Source organism: Aspergillus ibericus (genome assembly GCF_003184845.1).
Source record: "Aspergillus ibericus CBS 121593 unplaced genomic scaffold BO80scaffold_3, whole genome shotgun sequence".
In the NCBI taxonomy this organism is placed as follows: Eukaryota; Fungi; Ascomycota; class Eurotiomycetes; order Eurotiales; family Aspergillaceae; genus Aspergillus; species Aspergillus ibericus.
The window spans coordinates 24,752-38,259 of NW_020292101.1; the positions used below are offsets into that span (position 1 = coordinate 24,752).

Sequence of the window (13,508 nt, forward strand, 5' to 3'; positions counted from 1 at the left end):
ATCTGAGTGCCTCCTCTTTTCATTGCTTTGGTTATCTTCAACCATGGCAACGAGAGCGCCTCAATCAGATGACCACCAGTTCGCCAGTACTACAAGACAGGCCATCCTTACATCCTCGGCCACACAACGCATCTCCATCCAATGGATAGCTTCAATTCATCCAGGTGTGACACCAGACAAATCAGACGGGTGTAACAACTCCCATTAGCATGCTGATTAGCTGAGTTTATCTAGCAAGAATAAGCCATGAGAGCCCACCCCACTTAACCCTACTTAGCCCCACGCAAACCCGAAAGCAGGAGCCAGCCATGCAGCAGCGCATAAATTAACGTGATCAGCAATCAAAGTAAAAGCAAGCAAAGAAACCAATCCAGATATTTAACCTGCCACGTTGCTCCAACATGCGTGAAGGCTATCTCAAAGAGAGAAGCAAGCGTGAATGAAGAACACAATCCGCCCTAGGTATCTGTAACGCAAGAACAACGCAGTTATTTAACCGAAGAATCCGGAATGTCGTCAAATTCTCAGCGTCCTTGCTCTCCCGTTGGCCAATTACTGCTGATAATCAAGACTTGATTCATGTCCGAGGGTTTCTTGCGCGGGACAAACTCTGGTGCATCTCCACGAAGGGTTGACCTCACAGCACCTCCGTTGCTTCCGTTCATCCTGTCTCGGAGAACTTCTTCAGGGCATCCAGGAGGCATCGATGACGGCATCGCTGGAAATGGATATCCACAGGTACCAACCGAGTTTACAGCAGGGCCGACTCCCATATGATAGGGTGCCCCACCCGGCGATGGAGGGAAATATACCCTGGGCCCACTACCACGAAACTCAGGATAGAGCTGTCTATCGGGAGATAGAGGAGGTTCTTGATACAACTAGAGCGAAACATTAAACTCAACACCGATCTAAAGCCTTGACCCGAGATTGAATACTCACCGGGTGAGGTTCTGAGATTTGGCGATGATCCATGACCATTCTGTTCCAGTTTTCCATTTCCCTCCGCTGGTAATTCATTTGCATGGCCTGAGCAATCATCGTGTTGCCCTCATGCTGTGAAGTTGGCTGTGGCATCATAGGAGGACTATAGCCACCACTGGGAACAGGAAACTCAGGGCGGAACGGGACATGATGACGCGGAGCATGATGCCTGGGTGGCCTATTGGGTCCTTGCACGCTCCCGACGAGGTTGGTTGCGTCCTGCTGCCGACTGCGGCCACCCCTTCTTCTGTAGGACTGACTGGCCATGATACCTTCGGCTTGGGGCTGTGTGATTAAACAAGTCAGCTTTCTAGTCCTGAGGAACTGATCAGAGAAGGCGCTCAGAGGAGTGGGTTCCCAAGTCATGCGAACCTCGGACTCCAGAAGCAGGCGCATGGGGAAGGCCATGGTGTTAGTGATAATGGGTAGACGTGGGATATTGCTAGGAGATGAAGAAACGGGGAAATAGTGGAAACGAAGGACAAAAAGGGAAAAGGGAACAATCGACTGGGATGTCGGAGACCCTTTCGAGGAACTTACAGCTTTAGAGACGGGGAGCCTGCGTAGGGAAGGAACCTGACCGACAATGTCAGTGTAACAAAGGGGAAATTGACACTTTGTCACGGTCAAGAAAGAGCTTGTCGGAGCCGGTTGAGTTCCCCCATTCATCATTCACTGATCCTCGTCTGCACCTCATGCAAACAGTGAGCCTGAGGCCTCGGGTCTTGCTTTCCTCGCTTGTGTTGCTTGCTCGTCATCCTTCTCTTCTCCTGTTCGCACAAATCTGACTGTTCTAACACTTACGCGCATTATTTACAGTGCCACCCACTACTGCCCCTCGCCCATTAGACGACGTCAGGGATCTGTCAGGGCCCGCTCATGCTCAGTCATGCAAGCAATCATCGTACCCCGCTAGGTTGGTTTATCATTTTGATTATGTGAAGCACAAGCACCTGGGCTCACTTTCTATTTTATCATGCCTGTGGTCGGGGTTCTCCTCTGACAAATACCGCGTCCTTCAGGGCATGTAAGCCCAATCTGACAGATTGTAGAGAAGACGAACGAGAACCCACAAACAAAAATGCATGGAAGCAACGGATGGAGACGTGATCACGGTGCACTGGCAGATCCCTTTCTTTGCATATTTACATTTTCTCCTGTTTTTTGTGGTTTCTTTCTTTTCTGTCCGCAACGACGGTGTGGACGACAAGGAGACAAGAAGGAAAGGAAAGCAAAGCAGACAGAACCACAGTGTAGGTGAACCCAATCTCTACATCCCTGCTTAATTCACAAAAAGCACGCTGACCAGCCAAAGACAGAAACAATCTACGACTCGTCCATCATCGATCGGAATTGTAAGGAGCGAGCTCGAAGCTCAGCCTCGATCATCTCTTTCTGAATGACCTTGTCGTCGAGGGATTTAGTAGCCTCCTCGACTGCTTCTCCCGAGCGCTTATAGTCGCTGAGCAGTTTCTGCATCTCCAGTGCCAACTAAAACATTGTCAACCACGTGCACAAGACAAGACATCATCACAAGAACTTACCTGAAGATACCGGTCTCTTTGCGCCGCTGTCTCCGCTTGTCGGACCTTTCTGCAAACGGCCTCACCAAGGATATCGAATTGTGCATCGCAGGTCCAGGCCGAACCACGGGCAGGTGGCTCGGTCTGGACACTTGCGTCTCTGGTTGGGTGGCCTTCTGGTTTGCGAAGTCCTCTTGGGCGAGACGGGGCAGAGATGGGCGCGGTCACGGCACTCGCGTGGTGTGGGCTTCTAAAGGATGTTGCCACGACATGGCGTCTCAACGAGTCCGAACTGGCGGCCTTGACTAATGTCGACACTGCCTGCCGACCCCGGGCCGGGGCAGGCGTGTCTTGGCTGGGGCCAATTTCGATGTGCTTTCTCTCCAGTTGCTGCAACAACGAGGGAGTCGGCAAAGGCGTCGGGTTTGATATAGCCCCAAGTGAAGTCATCTGGCTGCGTGTGTTAGGCTTGCTGAAGTTTATTGAAGACTTCGCCATGCCTTTGATGGCCTTTTCAACACTACTGATGTTGCCTCTTGATTTCGATTTTCGGATCGGTCCCGCAGTGCTCGGGATTCGACCCTTTTCTGTGACAGTCGTGGCCTCGATATGACTCTTTTCCGCACCGCTCCGGGCCTTCTGGATGATGCCACGGAGGCTGAAGGTTTTCCGGGCGTTGGGTGCTGGGTTGTGGAGAACAGTCTCTTCTGTGGTCGTTTGATGACCGCGACTAACGTGTTCGGTGGGGTGTGTTACACCGCGCTCTCCATGCAAGGGGAGTTCGTTCAGCGCTTGAAGGGAGGACGACCGTGGCGGGTACCTCTCGGCAGCTCTGGCGGCTGAGGTGGATGGTGAGGGGCGGAGAGAGTGTTGTTCGTCTTTCTCCTTTTCGGTCTGGCCAAGATGCCGAAAAGGAGAGTTTGGCTGCTGGGTGACGGCATAGATCGGATAACGTTTGCCAGTCCCCATTATGATCTCTTCGGCTAGAGACGCGATTCTCAGGGTTGGGCCATGTGGCAGTTGCGTTACGCGCTGCGAAGGAGTCCGATACTCGCCATTATAGACGGCACGCGGCTCGTTGGCTTCATCTTGGCTGAGACGGTCTTGGAGAGATGAATGATAGGGTGTCTGATTGCGTGTGACACCTCTTCTGAGACCAATACGTGTGGCTCCTGAAGACAATTAGCATCGCAAATAAATTTTTTGTCTTTGTGTTAGGGTCCTTGAGCATGGTAAAGAGTAGAAACAAGTAAATCGAGCACACGTAGAAGCATAGAGGAAGGTTACAAGGTCACTGGCCCAATCACCACGCTCAAGAAGTCCCACTCGGACATGGATATAGAGCCCAACGTAAAATAGCCTAAATGCTGAAGAGTTTCTTACCTTGGAAAAATTGACGACCATCATCGCGGTTCTCGGCCCCGGAGCTCTCAAACGGAGCATCCTCGTGGGGTTCACAAAAGGTAACCTTCTTCGATGATGATGACATGCTTGCCGAGATGTGAAATCCTCAGACAAGAGATTATTCTGCGCAGAAATAGAGAGAGAACGTAGCGTTTGGAGACGATGTGAGGAAATTCAAGGTCTTCCTGACACTATAGGAGACAACGAGTGAAGGTCGTTCGTGTGTTTCTTGAAATAGAGGCTCTGTAGAGTAGATGGATGAACAACACGAATGTGCTTCGGGGTTCAATGTGTTTGGGATATGAGAGAGAAGAGGAGGGATGGAGGATGTCGGCTCTTTCTGGAATGAGAGCTCTTGCAGAGTAGATGGGAGAGCCAGGACGGATGTGGTTGGAAAGCTGTTTAGAGAACGTGTCTCTGAGCAGGATAGAAGAAAGTTGGGAGAAACGAGCTATTGACGATGGTTCGGAAACGAGAGACGAGAAGAGGATGAGGATGAAAGAAGGTGTTACGGGGAAGAAGTCCTCGGGGGTCTCTGTCTCTTCTGGGTTTGTCGGCCATGCAAAGACTTGTTTTCCCTGCAGAGGACAAGCGAATCTGAGAAGAGCAGCAAGAAATTGGCATCGAAGGACTGTCGGTAGCATTCACTGGGCTGCTGTTTCGATATCAGGCCCACCCTGGTGGCCGGGCAGACGGTCCCGTCGGTCTGTCAGGCAAGTGATATCTTGGGCTAGATCTGGAATTGTTCCTGCATCGTTTAATACACCTAACCGACAAGGAACACTCTCGGACGGTCGTGTAGTCAGACGTTGACTGCATTGGCCCAGAAGCCTGGGACAGGCGGAGCCACTTTAGTCAAGACTTGTCGTTTTCCCCCAGACTACATATGCTTGCAAGTGCCACATTCGAGGAACCGCTTTTCTGCGTGGAGAAATCTGTCCGGGAGCCAAGCAAAGGCCATTCCTGACGCCAGGCAGTTGATCCATATCTTTGGTGCAAGCTGCCTTACTCTCATCGGTTTGAAGTATCCTCGCATATTGCGTGCAACTTGCTGATGTTTCCGTCGAAGGTCCTCTAGCAGTACCCGAGTCTCGATACCCTTGTTGCGCTTCGCGATCTCAGCATCCATGTACCACGTCCACGCAGTAGCACTGGACTCCATACTCCATATTATGACGGCTGGTGCTGCCATCTTGAGCTGAAGTATACAAAGGACTTGACGAGATCTGCATCTGGTTGGAACCTCCATCAAGGCAAGACATGGGCGGGAATGTGATCAATACCCGAGGTCCTGTTTGGCTGGACGTAATAAGTCCCTGATGTCGAGCGTAAATGCTGCACTGGGCAGAGTGCAAGCAAAATACGCTGCTGTTTTCCATTCAGGAGTCGTTGTCGTTAAACTAGTCACATGTGACTCTTGACTTGGGACCGCGACTTTCCATTAGGGTTGTCAAACCACTGTTCTCGTGGGTATTGTCTGCCTAGCATAGCGGTGATTCGTGAAGAGGAAACAGAACCCGGTACTAGTACCTCATTGCGCGTGAGATCGTCCTATTATCAAGGTTAGCAGCTATTCGAGTCAGTTGTGCAAAGCTAACGTCATGCTAGAGAAGGCCTACCAAGCAAGACTTGTCTTGAGAAACACGATGTAGCCATTGCGGGCGACGTGACAGTCCGACACTGAGCTGTGCTGTTCCTCATCAACTTCAAAAAACCTAATAGCATAGCCCTCGAAGCGCCTTGATACTCAAACAGATAGGTAAAGACAGGGAGGGTGGCTGGGCCGGGCCACAATCACCCCCCATGGCTCTGGGAGAGAAGAGAAAGAGAAGGAGAGAACAAGTCTTCTGTGTTTTGAAAGTGCGAGGCAGGCAAACGCCTTCAGTTTGATGAAGATACGGCAACTCAAGCGAGGCGATCCCAATTAGGAAGTCGATGCGTGAAGGGAGTCACGGCTGAGCACTGGGCAACTAGGGTTATTTACTTTGTGGCTTCGTTAAGCTTTGTCTATGGCAGTTAAGGGTGCTGGTTTTTTGGTCGGGTGTGAATGATAGACCTGTCTGTCATTAAGCAAGCCCTAAAGCTTAAGTAGACAGTACCGGATTGACCAGTAGAAGTGGATTAGTGCATTCCATCCATGTTAGCTACAATAATTAGCAGGCGTCAAGATGCTTCATTCTGCTTGATTCGGTCTTAGACCTTCGAAAAGTGATTTGTTTGGAATATGTACTCGAAATAATGTCTGCTACTCATCAGATATTGGAATCTTGACACCTAGGTAGATCCAATATCCTCCACATTAGTATGCTGTCCACGCTTTCTTTTCCCTGCCGCCTGGGCAGCAGATCCGACGTGTCGTGCACCCGATCCATCGCTCGTCCACTCACTAACCTCCCACTCAAAGGTTGTAGACTGATCATCACTGACCCCAACACCACGTCTAGTCTTCATCATTCTACCCAGTCGACTCCCTTCTACCATCTCCTCAAACCACGGAATTCCACCCAGTGTGCCGTGTCTATAACTCCGTGAAATTGCCGACTCAGACGGGATAACCACGTTCAATGAAAGCGCATCCTGCCGCGCTGCAGCCGGACTGGCAACAACCTCCCCTTGTCCTTCTGAAGCCTCCATATCGTCCGCAACTTCGTTTTCCCCGTCAGAAGAATATGCAGACGACTCGGGAGGCAACAGTTCCAAGTCCTCCAACATGCGCTGGTCATCGCCAAATAAACTTCCTATTGACACCGACATATAGTTTGCCTCTTCACGAGGATGCTCGCTCCAGTATGTAAGGGGCGTTCCGCAATAGCCGCAAAAGACACGCTGGGTGTGTGGCGCATGGTGCGGCGAAAAGATGCGACGGATGGTGTTGTGTGTTTCGTCAGGGAAGTAAGACTGCGTGTGAGATTGATACCAGGTTAAAGGGACGCGGAGCCAGGCTGTCAGCGGAGCGGCGTGAAACCTTCCTATCACACTGTGGTTAGAGCGGTTCTATACAATGAAGCTGGGGTATAAACGTACGGTTGTCTCGACTGGTGTCAAAGTAGACATGAGCATGATTGGTAACATCGTCAGGGAGTCGGATTTGGTACTGGTTTCTCCCGCACTGACAGGAGCCGCGGAGACGTTCATCACTGGTCATGTTGATTGAAAGCGCTGCTCGCTGTGTAACTGGTGGGCAGCGTTAGTGTGGGGTCATAGATTGGAGTTGATCAAGTGAAGAGTCAAGACTGTAAATACGTCTGCAAGCAGGCAGCAATGCCCGGGTGCGTGGAAATGAGGAGGAAGAAATAATGATGATGGACGAAGTGGCAGATGTCTGAGGGAATCTAGAAGCAACCTGAACGATCGATGACGTTACGCGGGTGAAGCCGCGATCCGGACTGGCCAGTTGGTGGTCAGGGACTGCCACGGTCCATGGTTGTACGATCACTATTAACTACTCATTTCTATCATGACTACCTAGCTTGCTGCTGGTATTATCTGGAATTCATTAACAATCTTTATCAAGCATATTTCGTGGTAGCTTGGAATCTACCAACGAGATCAAGTGGGAGTCAATAAGCAGACAGTAGCTTCACTCTGCCTCAAGGCTAATTTGTCCAAGGACCGTGATTGGTCTTGACACGCAGATCTATTAATACCTGGTGTCCGCCTCTGGATTATGGAAGGTTGCTAATTCTCCTGTGGCTAGTGCCCGGTGAAGTGAAACCCCCCCCCCGGGTGTCTGTAACGCTGTTATCCCAGCCGGGGTGTACCTGAAGCGATCGAGTCAATCCTCCGCAGCTCTCATAAATGGTTCTCCGCTCGATTGGTCCAGACGCCTTGTCTCCTCCCCGACTGTGCTGGGGTCGGCGATCCCCTCCTCTTTCTTCGCGTGTACATATCTCAGTCTCTCCCTTCCTTCCTTCCTTCCTTCCTTCCTTCATCCCCTTCCTTCGGTTCTGTTCTGTACTGTTTTTGTCCTCTCCGTTGTCACATGAAACCCCCGCAAGCACATGATAATCCCCGGATAAACCACACCAACAATCACACTCTCTCATCCACATATATAATCCAGACGAATCACCATGCCATCTGCCCGACCTCCCGCTTCTTTGGCGTCCAGCTCCTCCGAACCGTCCTACTCCCCCTTGACCGGCGGCGCAACCAACCCCCCGGACGATCACGATCACGATCACGACCGTTCGCCGTCGACCACCCCCACCGGAAACCCCAAGCCGGCCTCGGCCTCGTCGGCAGCCAACGCACAAGACAAGGAAAAGCCTCGGCTCACGGAGCAGGAGAAGAAGAACAATCACATCGCGTCGGAGCAGAAACGGCGCGCAGCGATCCGGGAGGGTTTTGATCGATTGACGGAATTGGTGCCGGGTCTAGAGGGACAGGGACGCAGTGAGAGTATTGTTCTGCGCAAGACGGTGGATTTTATTCAGCTGCAGCTGCAGGAGCGACAGGAGTTGATGGCGGAGATTGAGCGACGGGGAGGGCGCATTGACGATTCGTTTCGGAACTGATTATGATGCATACGACTAAAAGTCCGGCGTGTTGAGCTGATCGATCAGCGATGATAGGTTTATGGTGTGATGCTAGGTGGTTTTCTACGAGTACTTGGTAGTACTATTGGCGTTGGAGGGATAGGACATGTCCGGCAGTTGCTCTGCATAGAGCAGCTGGGTTTGGAGTTCGGGTTATTAGCAATGCAGCGAGGGCACCGTTATGTTTGTAGGTGCTACGCTGCAGCTGTAGGCAGCTACAGCTTAAGAGTATTTACTCTATTCATCAAGACATCAACTGTCAAATTATGATCATCTTCTAAGCAGTCAGCATGACATGAATAAGCACAACGCTTAACACGTTCACATGTCAATGATATGGCACGTCTATCTGCATTATCAACTGCCGGGCCTCACCGCCCGTCTATCAATTTCTCACCACCATCACATATACCACCACAACCATAACCACCACACCATACTACACCACCCGTTCCTTTTCAACTCTCCCCTCACCACACATACCACCAGCAAAGTCTCCAAAATGTCCGACAGCAAACAATCCCTCCTATCCTCCTCGGACCCCTCCACCGACCCACCCCCCGCCTACTCCCCCTCCAATACCACAACAACCACCACAACAACCAACAAACGAGCCTCTCTCCTCCCGCGCCCCCCACCCCTATCCCTCCCGGTCCTCACGCACCTCCGCACCAAACGCTTCATCCTAGCCTCCACCTCCCCCCGCCGCCGCCAAATCCTCTCCCTCCTCTCCCTCCCCAACATAGAAATCATCCCCCCCAACACCGAAGAAAACCTGCCCAAAACCCTCTCACCCTACGAATACGTCCTCCAAACCGCCACCAAAAAAGCGCAAGCCGTGTACGCGCAAGAAATCGACTCTCCCAAAGGCGAACCAGCCGTGATCCTCGCCGCGGACACCATCATCGTGGACACCTCGACGGGGTCGATTCTGGAAAAACCCCGCAGCGAAGCCCACCACATCACTATGCTCAAGAATCTGCGCGACGCGGGCGAACATAAAGTCTACACGGCGGTGGTGGGGATGGCGCCGCTGGCGAGTGCGCGGGTGCCGGGGTATGCGTTGGAGAGTTGGATTGAGGAGACGAGGGTGTGGTTTGATCGCGGGGTGAGTGATGAGGTGATTCTGGCGTATGTGAAGACGAGGGAGGGGGCGGATAAGGCGGGCGGGTATGGGATTCAGGGGTTGGGGAGTGTGTTGGTTGAGAGGATTGAGGGGAGTTATGATAATGTGGTGGGGTTGCCGTTGAGGAGGACGTTGGGGGTGATTGAACGGGTTGTGGCGAAGGCGGATGATGAGGATTTGTTGGATGGGGAGGTCGAGGAGGATTATGTGGAGGGGGAGGATGAGGAGGAGTGATATACCTTAGATAGATACTTAGGTCTTGGTAATTGGGTCTGACGCTGGCGTTGGATGGTTTGTTTGTATCTATAATAACTATGCATAGAGTACCATACCCATATCATACCCATACCCAACCTACGACCCAAACCATTCCCCCCTAACCAAGGCAAATACAGTGAAAGATAAACAGGTATATTCCTCTACTCTTTTATCTCCTCTGCCCTTCAACAGCGGAAAAAAAAAACCCAACAAACAAACATATACAGACAAGTCCGCGGGCAGACAGATAGACACCAAACTAAACCCAAACTAAAAAAAATCCCCTAACCACTCAACTCAACTCAACTCAACTGAACTGAACTGAGGTAGGCTAGGCTTTCCACACCCGCCGAATCGCCTCCGTAACACCCACATCATTCGTCTCAAACTCATACAACCCGACGGCCGTACCAACAGTGAAAGCGCGAAGCAACCAGATCATGAAGGTGTGGGTCTTGGGGACGCGACGGGTGGGGAAGTAATCGGTGATGGAGGCACTATTCTTTATTAATATTCATTGCATAGGTAGGAGGAAGAGAGAGGAGGGGGTAGGGGAGGGGGCATACTGGAACCCAATGTGCGAGTGGACGACGATGGCGGAGCAGATGACGGCGTCCATGACGGGGCTCATGGAACCGGCGGCGAAGGGGGCGATGCAGAGGGGGACGAGGCCGGCGGAGACGAGTCTATTGTTTTTAGTAAAGTACCATGAATTGCTGGGGGGAGGTGGTGTGTACCTCTCGAAAGTCCAGTGGTAGCTGCCCTCAGTGGGGTGGGAGGTAGGGATCGGAGCAGGGTCGTTCACTGAGAGTTGATCAATTAGTCGCTGGTCGTTTGATATCCATCCATCCATTTATCCATCATCCATCATCCATCATCCATCATGCAGCTTCACTCGAAAACCAGGCAACGCAGCACCCAAACAACAAGGCATACATACTCGTTCCCTGAATCGTCTCTGCAAGCCATTAGCAACCCATCCCTCAATCCATCAAATACAGCAAGCAACTCACGAGGCAAAGGAGGCAAGATCTGCTTCCTGGCGGAAGCATGAAAAGCCACGACCTGCGCGACATTACGAGTCGCCCAGGGAGCGCGGAACGCAGAGAGGCAGGATTGCCGGAGGAGGGGAGACTGGCGCGCGATCGAGGCCATGGTTGCGGGCGAGATGGTGTAGGCGGGATGAGGTGCGATGCGGACGCTACACGGACAAAGTCAGGCCTGAGGTGAAGTTGACGGAGTCGCTAGGATGGAACTGCCTCGGGAGTCCGATCGGGAATACGGTCATCATATTGGCGCGGCGCTGATTGGTTGGCGTTGCTCCGCCCAGCCGAGATTGGCCGACAGCCGGGAAATAATATCAGTGCTGTGGACGAAGTACATACTAGGTGAATAGGATATAAACTACTGGAACTGTGGCCTAGACAAGCTGTATTCTGCCAGATTGTTTGATATGCTTGATGTGTGCAGCAGGCACTGCTTGTGTTGGTATCTGCCTGAGGCATCTACATCCTTACCCGAATGCCGAGAGTGTAGTCTGAGCATCATAGAAAGGATACGATCAATTAACAGAAAAAGTGGAAGATAACATATATCCATTTATCTATATTCTACCTCTACCACGACAGCACCGGTATCAATACACCTGCCAGGATATTATAAAAGAAATAAACAAACCTTTATCTACTCACGGCAGATCATATGGTCACGAGCCGGACCCGTACCGATCCATTTGACAGGGACACCACCCAGGCCGCGCTCGATGTACTCGATGTAAGAGCGCGCATTGGCCGGCAGGTCCTCGTACTTCTTGATACCCATGGTGTTGCTCTTCCAGCCGGGGAGGGTCACATACTCGACCTGCACCTTCTCCAACACCTCCGGATCGGCCGGCATGGTGTTCTCCGTGCGAGTGCCGTCGGGCAGAACGTAAGCCACACCGACCTTGATCTCGTCAAAGTCATCCAGCACGTCCAGCTTGGTCAGGTTCAGCGCCGTGTAGTGGTTGATGGCCTGGGAGTAGCGGCACAGGACCATGTCGAACCAACCGCAACGGCGTCTACGACCCGTGGTGACACCGAACTCCCGACCAACGCTCTGCAGCTTGTCACCGGACTCGTTCAGCTGCTCCGTGGGGAAAGGGCCCGAGCCGACACGGGTGGTGTAGGCCTTGACCACACCGATGATGGAGGAGATGCTGGTAGGGTTGAGGGAGAGGGCCTGGACGGCACCACCCAGACCGGTCGACGACGAAGTCACGAACGGGTAAGTACCGTGATCCAGATCCAGCATGAGCGCATTGGCACCCTCAACCAAGGTATTCGGGGCATCCTTGTACTTCTGCAGGAAGGCCAATTGGTCGACAATGTAGGGGCCCAGACGTTGGCGGTATTCCTGGTATTGTTAGATGCTCCTGGAAAGCTTTTCCAAGTCCACTACACAATGGGTCATTCCTACCTTGAAACGGGCAAGTTCCTCCTCCACGCTGTACTCCAGCTCGCCGAATCGAGCGCGGTAACCAGCGTCCAAAGACCGCAGCTTGCGCTCGAAGAGAGCCTCATCCAGGATCTCCCCCACACGGACACCGCGACGGGCCGCCTTGTCACTGTAGCAGGGACCAATACCCTTACCGGTGGTACCCACCTTGCGACCACCCAGCCGAGCCTCTTCCAGACCATCCACAACGGAGTGCAGGTCGAAGCAAACATGAGCGCGATCGGAGATGAAGATGCGCTTGCCGGCGCTATCCAACCCCTTGGTCTCCAAAGAAGCCAGCTCCTTGAAGAAACTGGGGACGTGAACCACGGTACCGGCGCCAATCAAGTTGACACAAGCAGGAGAGACGAGACCGGACGGGAGGATGTGGAAGTCGTAGGTCTTGTCGCCGTGAACAATGGTGTGACCGGCATCTAGTCAAGTTAGACGGATCCAGCTACACATATACAAAGTGGGGGCGGGGGGGGGTTCTTACTGTGGCCGCCAGCGGCACGGCAGCAAAGCGTAGCCTCCTGGGCAAGCATATCTGTGATCTTCCCCTTTCCTATACCATTGACATCAGCACATTGCCATAATCCCATCGACATCAAACAGTGCAAGAATCAAACCCACCTTCATCACCCCACTGACTACCCAGAACAATTGAGATACCCATGATTTCAAATAGATATCAAGAAACCAGCCACAAAAGATTTCAATTCTGCAGCTTTCAATTCCACTCAGCGAATCTCAACGTCAATGACAATCGTCGCCAGGACACTCAAACGGAACAACGCGGGGCAGGTTGATGCGGGATGAGTCAACGATTGAAACCAACGACCAAAGCCGTGAGCCGTAAGCCGTAAGTCAAGTAAGGATGGATTAAAGAACACCAAGCGGTCAAGTAAACACGCGGTGACTGGAGCAGCAGCGAAAAAGATCGCGACCGTCAAAGAACCAAAATCCGAAAAAAAGAAAAGAAAAGACGAAGGGGGGCAGACAAACGATATATGCGGCGGCGCACGCGCAGGCCGTCGGGGGTCGCCGGTCGGTGCGTTGCTTTACCGTACCGTACGTAACCCTTGGCCGCCACTGGGCGGGCCCGGTTGGGGGAGGAGGGGGTGTGGGATTGGGGGGAACGGGAAACACCGCAGTGCCCGTATTGCTCGGTACCGGTCGTGTTCCCCGCCGCGGGGTCAG

The 13,508-nt window shown here is 52.4% G+C and overlaps 7 protein-coding genes across 7 annotated transcripts; 2 read left to right on the forward strand and 5 right to left on the reverse strand.

The window, feature by feature from the left end:
* Positions 1-834: 834 nt before the first annotated feature.
* BO80DRAFT_431161 (uncharacterized protein) lies at positions 835-1,392 on the reverse strand (the record flags this gene model as incomplete). The annotated part of the gene is made up of 3 exons (XM_025720728.1): positions 835-849; positions 943-1,269; positions 1,357-1,392. The coding sequence occupies 3 exons, from the start codon at positions 1,390-1,392 to the stop codon at positions 835-837; spliced, it is 378 nt and encodes a 125-aa protein (XP_025579500.1).
* A 550-nt stretch (positions 1,393-1,942) lies between these two features.
* Positions 1,943-3,250, reverse strand: BO80DRAFT_421233 (uncharacterized protein). The gene is made up of 2 exons (XM_025718555.1): positions 2,529-3,250; positions 1,943-2,475 (listed from the first exon to the last, which is right to left on the reverse strand). The coding sequence occupies exons 1-2, from the start codon at positions 2,955-2,957 to the stop codon at positions 2,311-2,313; spliced, it is 594 nt and encodes a 197-aa protein (XP_025579501.1). The 5' UTR covers positions 2,958-3,250; the 3' UTR covers positions 1,943-2,310.
* Positions 3,251-6,035: 2,785 nt separating this feature from the next.
* On the reverse strand, positions 6,036-7,058 carry BO80DRAFT_421234 (uncharacterized protein; the record flags this gene model as incomplete). The annotated part of the gene is made up of 2 exons (XM_025718556.1): positions 6,036-6,880; positions 6,936-7,058. Coding segments are annotated over 2 exons (818 nt in total), but the record flags the coding sequence as incomplete, so codon positions are not given.
* An 879-nt stretch (positions 7,059-7,937) lies between these two features.
* On the forward strand, positions 7,938-8,428 carry BO80DRAFT_461078 (helix-loop-helix DNA-binding domain protein; the record flags this gene model as incomplete). Its single annotated transcript, XM_025722427.1, has 1 exon — positions 7,938-8,428. Exon 1 carries the CDS (start codon positions 7,985-7,987, stop codon positions 8,426-8,428), a length of 444 nt encoding a protein of 147 aa, XP_025579503.1. The 5' UTR covers positions 7,938-7,984.
* A 523-nt stretch (positions 8,429-8,951) lies between these two features.
* BO80DRAFT_498899 (nucleotide diphosphatase) lies at positions 8,952-9,809 on the forward strand (the record flags this gene model as incomplete). The annotated part of the gene is made up of 1 exon (XM_025724154.1): positions 8,952-9,809. The coding sequence occupies one exon, from the start codon at positions 8,952-8,954 to the stop codon at positions 9,807-9,809; it is 858 nt and encodes a 285-aa protein (XP_025579504.1).
* Positions 9,810-9,856: 47 nt separating this feature from the next.
* Positions 9,857-10,988, reverse strand: BO80DRAFT_498900 (CybS family protein; the record flags this gene model as incomplete). Its single annotated transcript, XM_025724155.1, has 5 exons — positions 9,857-10,330; positions 10,400-10,519; positions 10,571-10,637; positions 10,774-10,791; positions 10,847-10,988. The coding sequence occupies 5 exons, from the start codon at positions 10,986-10,988 to the stop codon at positions 10,165-10,167; spliced, it is 513 nt and encodes a 170-aa protein (XP_025579505.1). The 3' UTR covers positions 9,857-10,164.
* A 423-nt stretch (positions 10,989-11,411) lies between these two features.
* On the reverse strand, positions 11,412-13,131 carry adB (adenylosuccinate synthase ADE12; the record flags this gene model as incomplete). The annotated part of the gene is made up of 4 exons (XM_025718557.1): positions 12,942-13,131; positions 12,805-12,873; positions 12,291-12,742; positions 11,412-12,227 (listed from the first exon to the last, which is right to left on the reverse strand). Coding segments are annotated over exons 2-4 (1,208 nt in total), but the record flags the coding sequence as incomplete, so codon positions are not given.
* Positions 13,132-13,508: the final 377 nt, after the last annotated feature.